At 38.9% G+C, this 6,390-nt stretch overlaps 1 protein-coding gene across 1 annotated transcript; it reads left to right on the forward strand.

Moving 5' to 3' along the window:
* The first annotated feature begins 1,784 nt into the window (after positions 1-1,784).
* On the forward strand, positions 1,785-5,847 carry LOC128317689 (phosphoinositide-interacting protein-like). The gene is made up of 2 exons (XM_053231286.1): positions 1,785-1,877; positions 4,119-5,847. The coding sequence occupies exon 2, from the start codon at positions 4,129-4,131 to the stop codon at positions 4,540-4,542; it is 414 nt and encodes a 137-aa protein (XP_053087261.1). The 5' UTR covers positions 1,785-1,877; positions 4,119-4,128; the 3' UTR covers positions 4,543-5,847.
* Positions 5,848-6,390: the final 543 nt, after the last annotated feature.

Genomic DNA, 6,390 nt, shown 5'->3' on the forward strand with positions numbered 1-6,390 from the left:
ATCAAACATCAACCATCTGTCCATCATCATCATCATCATCATCATCATCCATCAAACATCAACCATCTGTCAATCATCATCATCATCATCATCATCATCCATCAAACATCAACCATCTGTCAATCATATCATCATCATCATCATCTTCATCCATCAAACATCAACCATCTGTCCATCATATCATCATCATCATCATCATCATCTTCATCCATCAAACATCAACCATCTGTCAATCATATCATCATCATCATCATCGTCATCATCATCGTCATCATCATCATCATCCATCAACCATCTGTCCATCATCATCATCATCATCCATCATCATCATCATCATCATCATCATCATCATCATCCATCAACCATCTGTCCATCATCATCATCATCCATCAAACATCAACCATCTGTCAATCATATCATCATCATCATCATCTTCATCCATCAAACATCAACCATCTGTCAATCATATCATCATCATCATCATCATCGTCATCATCATCCATCTGTCCATCATCATCATCATCATCATCATCCATCAAACATCAACCATCTGTCCATCATATCATCATCATTATCATCATCATCATCGTCCATCTGTCCATCATCATCATCATCATCCATCAAACATCAACCATCTGTCAATCATATCATCATCATCATCATCATCATCCATCAAACATCAACCATCTGTCAATCATATCATCATCATCATCATCATCCATCTGTCCATCATCATCATCATCATCATCCATCTGTCCATCATCATCCATCTGTCCATCATCATCATCATCATCATCATCATCCATCTGTCCATCATCATCATCATCATCATCATCATCCATCTGTCCATCATCATCATCATCATCATCATCCATCAAACATCAACCATCTGTCAATCATATCATCATCTTCATCATCTTCATCCATCAAACATCAACCATCTGTCAATCATATCATCATCTTCATCATCTTCATCCATCAAACATCAACCATCTGTCAATCATATCATCATCATCATCATCATCGTCATCATCTTCATCCATCTGTCCATCATCATCATCCATCAAACATCAACCATCTATCAATCATATCATCATCATCATCATCTTCATCTTCATCTTCATCCATCTGTCCATCATCATCATCATCATCGTCTTCATCCATCAATCATCAACCATCTGACAATCATATCATCATCATCATCATCATCATCCATCAAACATCAACCATCAACCATCTGTCCATCATCATCATCATCATCATCATCTTCATCCATCAATCATCAACAATCTGTCCGTCATCATCATCATCATCATCCATCAACCATCTGTCCATCATCATCATCATCATCATCATCCATCAACCATCTGTCCATCATCATCATCATCATCATCCATCAACCATCTGTCCATCATCATCATCATCATCATCATCATCATCATTATCATCGTCTTCATCCATCAATCATCAACCATCTGTCCATCATCATCATCAATCATCAACCATCTGTCCATCATCATCATCATCATCATCATTATCATCGTCTTCATCCATCAATCATCAACCATCTGTCCATCATCATCATCATCATCATCATCCATCAACCATCTGTCCATCATCATGAATGGCTGAGGGGGAAGAAATACAGAATGAAAGACTCACTAAATTAGATGAGAGGAGTGAGTGAGAGCCTTGGAGATTTCCTGGGAACTCTCTCTCTCTCTCTCTCTCTCACACACACACACACACACACACACATTCCTTGCGGACAGGCTGTAAAGAGAGTTGATGCCGATGGTGTGATGTGATCCTTTCGCCTCGATCTGAAGATCTGAAGCTCTGAAGCTCTGAAGCTCTGATTCCATTCAGCGTTTCAGGTAAGACTCTAATATGACTTTAAATAATTATTTTATTTCTATATATTTCGCAGATTTCGATCAGAATAAGATTTATTTATTTTATTTTAGATGATCCTGTAGTGACCGTCCTGAATTACGATTAAAGCAACAGATTTTGCTTCATTACATATTTGGGAATTTTGTCTAAATTTCTATAAGGAAGTGCATTTCTCTTCATTTATTATTATTATTATTATTATTATTATTATTAGTTGTAATATCTTTATTTTACTGTATTTTTATGAGGGTGTGGTCTAGAAAAGATTGGGTCTTTGCATTAGCTGTAGTTTACTGTCAACATTAAAGTTTTTTTTTTAATTTCTGAAGTTTACTTTTTGACGTCCTCAGCCATGTAATCATGTTTGAGAGATTAAAAACAGTTATGACTCTACTATTATTATTTATTATTATTAGGGTATTTGTCTCTATGGAACTACTCGTAGTAAGTGTAATTATTCTCTGTTTGCAGTTACTAAGAGCAGCTTGCTTTATTTATTGCGTTTGTATAGTTGTTATTTTTAAATGTTAGTTTTGATATTTGAGGGTCCAAAAAGTCTGAGTCCACCACGATAAATTATTTTCCTTGCACTTCTTATGAAAAGCTAATTATATTAAATACACATATTGCCATCATTAAGTAAAAAAACAAGTTGCTTTTACCATCACAGTGGACTGGAGACACACATGAAGCTGATGATGCTAATGATGTAACATTATGATTAAAGAGTGTAGTAAATAGGTCGGGATTGTGACAGAGCCCAGCTTGTATCATGCAGCTCCTGAAACATGACGAAATATAATAAACAGGAAGGGTGCTGGACAGCGGAAAGCAGAGCAAAGTGGTGAAACTTTGGGAACACGGCGGGGAGCTGAGAAAACAGAGACAGGTTAGAGACTGGAAGTGGAACATTAGAAGCCAAAGTGGATTAGAGGCACAAAAAAACCTGGAACTGGATCAGGACCTGAGACAGGGAATGGAATGAGAAATTAATTGGACTTGCTTCAGGGTCCAAATAGATCTGTGGCCAAGACAACGAGTAGAGTTGGATCAGGCACTCGAGGCAGGTACAGGACTACTGTAATGTGGTGTAAGCAGGATGCAAGTGCGTATACGCAGTGTGTGTTTTATTAGAGTGAGTCCAATGAGCATCATCGAAGTCCATTGGGGGGCAGGACAAAGGCAGACAGCAACAAAACCAAAACACATAAAAATCAAAAGACAAACATAGGCATGAACCGAAAGAGACAGGAAAGAGACAGGAATAGGAAATAAGGCTCAGGAGCGTACACTTATAATAAAGAAGACTTCACCACTAGACAAAGACACAACAGGGTATAAATAGACAAACTAATCAAGATCTAAAGAGGGACCAGGTGGACACAATTGGCAAATACACTCATGACAAAATGAGACAATGCTAGAACCAAAACAAAGCCACATGTCAAAACAGAACAAAAGCAGATAATGTAAAATCAATATAAATGTCATGGGAAGTTCTGAGAGAAGAGAAATGGTGACAACTGGAACTGGCCAAGAATGGGACTGGAACTGCATGGGAATGGACTGGAACTAGATCAGGGGATGTGACAGGTACAGGACCAAGAAAGAGCCGACCAATAACAGGACTGAAACTGTATCAAGGGCCAATACGGATCTATAGCAAAAACAAGGACTGGAACTGGATCAGGAGATGAGATATGTATGGGGCTGGAAAGGGACTGGAATGGCATCAAGGGTCAAAGTGATGTTGCCAAGTGAAAAACAAAGACTGGAACTGGAGCAGGGGCTGGGACAGGCAGCGTACTGGAGCTGGCCAAGAAAAGAAAGGGACTCGAACTGCGTCAATGGATCTGAGACAAAGAACAGGACTAGGATTGGATCTGGGGGTGAGACAGATACAGGACAGGAACTAGCTGAGACTGGAACTAGAAATGCATCAGAGGTCCATCTACATTAGGAATAGAGATGTTGGGCCTGGGACTGACTCATGGGCAGGAGTAGAGATCAGAGATCAGAAGCAGGTTTTAAGACTAAACGTGGCTGAGGCTTTCTTGACTGAATCTTTATGCTACTTTTCTTGATAGTTCATGAACAACCATGACAGCTCTGTCAGGGTGCAACGTTTCAGTGCAAGATTTTTCTTTTTTAGTTCTTGGTGGACTCAGACATTTTTAGTATGTAATGTTGATAAGCTTATGTCATTTTTCTATGCTTAACAGTATACCGGCCATGCCGTCATCATCGTCTCCTCTGGAGCTCATCGCTCTGGCTGAGCACTCTCTCTCTATTGCTCGTTCTCTCTCTTTCTCCCTCACTCCTGAGCCGCTCAGTCCGTACACGGATGGGACGGTGTTCAGCCTTTCGTGGCACGCCGGAACAGCGCGTAGTACCTGCGAGCTCTACCGCAACGCCATTGTGCTGATCTGCACCGGGGGCAGTGTGCTGGTCGGTGGCGTGATCTTCACTGGCCTCTACTTTGCTGGAATATCCAAGACATACGCCAACATCCTGGGCCCTGTCATGCTGTCGTTTGGACTCATGGTGCTTATGATTGGCATCGTTTTGGTGCCTATTACTCATGAAATGAGGCAAAACGCGTTTAAGAGAATGTGCAGCTGGTATGGAAGTGAATACACTGTGTAGGACAAGAAGATAGGATGTTCACAGGAAACTATACTGTATATTCAATTCAGTTCAATTCACAAAGCAGCTTTACGGAAATCTGGATGCAGATTAAGATTCCTAATGAAAAAACCAGAGGGGAGAGTGGCGAGGAAAAAAATCCCTGAGATGACATGAGGAAGAAACCTTGAGAGCAACCAGACCACCTCTTCTGAACCTCTTCTGGACAGTGGGATTATAAATCATTACCTTCCGCAGGTGTAGAAGAGTAAAGACAATCAGTACAATCAGGGCCGTATACGGAATTGGCGACTTAAGTCCAGAAATTACAATGATATTCACACTGGGAAGGTTTGTTGTATTCAGAGATAGATTACAAAAATATCGGGGATAGAAAATGCAGACTGAAGAAGGAAGAAGGGAATAGTGTTTTTTTTTTCATTGCTCTCAAATGTGAATTTGAATAGTGATGTGCACATTGTCAGTATTAAATCCTCACCACACACACTTCACTCTGAATACGGCCCATTGTGACTGAAAGTCCTGGCATGAGCACGGGACAGACTTTATTATTACAGTAGATACAGAGATACAGAGATACACAAAGTTCCTTCTGTCTGAGCGAACAACTGCAGTGGAAATAATCACAACTTCATGTATTTCTGCATGTGGGAGGACCACATGTTCATTTTAGAACGGTAAAGTGCTGAGAGTGCCACACTAATGGCTATTAAGCCAAATGGAAAGAGATATTTAAGCACAATCAAATAAATGATCAGCGCTCTGCACGCGCAAATCAATACTCAGCCATTCACAGAAACTGGTTTTGATGTTCTGAGTGCTTCATCTGTAAGAACTACGCTCACAGCTCGCACTAAACAGGAAGTGTCTTTGAGATATATGTACTGTGTATGTATTATATCACCTACTGTAAAAAGTTTTATATAGAGTAAAATACCTCTTCTGTTTTTTTATTCGTATAGTTAATGGAAACAGAATTACGTTAAGCACTTTAAACGAATGAGATCGGTGTCAGATTTGAACAAATGGACTGTATAACATGATCACATTCTTCATGCAGCCTACCCATAATGCACCTCACTGCCCTCAGTGTTGGTCAGAGATTAAAAGAATAGACTATTTTTGATGATATATACTTTATATGAAACATTAAAGACATTATACTTCATATTGTCATGATTTAGCTTGCAGATTAGCTTACACGCAGGGTGACAGTCATTACTGCTTCAACAATATAATACTGTTATGCTAAAACTAAAACTTCTGCGTAACAAATTGTACTGTATTGTGTATTACTCTAGATTGCACATAATTATGCTTCATTACAAGTAACATGAAATGTAGTGATTACTCTTCATTACTCTTAACTACAAGCGACAAATATGAGTAATGAGAGGTATGAGTAATTAAATATGAGTAACATAAACACACTAATTACTCTTGATTACTCTTGATTGTGAGTACCATAAACACACTAATTACTCCTGATTGTGAGTACCATAAACACACTAATTACTCTTGATTGTGAGTACCATAAACACACTAATTACTCTTGATTGTGAGTACCATAAACACACTAATTACTCCTGATTGTGAGTCTCATAAACACACTAATTACTCTTGATTGTGAATACCATAAACACACTAATTACTCCTGATTGTGAGTCTCATAAACACACTAATTACTCCTGATTGTGAGTACCATAAACACACTAATTACTCCTGATTGTGAGTCTCATAAACACACTAATTACTCCTGATTGTGAGTCTCATAAACACACTAATTACTCCTGATTGTGAGTCTAATAAACACACTAATTACTCCTGATTGTGAGTACCATAAACACA

The sequence above is a fragment of the Pangasianodon hypophthalmus genome, chromosome 29 (assembly GCF_027358585.1).
Source record: "Pangasianodon hypophthalmus isolate fPanHyp1 chromosome 29, fPanHyp1.pri, whole genome shotgun sequence".
Lineage (NCBI taxonomy): Eukaryota > Metazoa > Chordata > Actinopteri > Siluriformes > Pangasiidae > Pangasianodon > Pangasianodon hypophthalmus.

What these genes read in the sequence shown, in the direction of transcription:
- LOC128317689 (XM_053231286.1), top strand. Translation starts at nt 4,129, where the DNA reads ATGCCGTCATCATCGTCTCCTCTGGAGCTCATCGCTCTGGCTGAGCAC.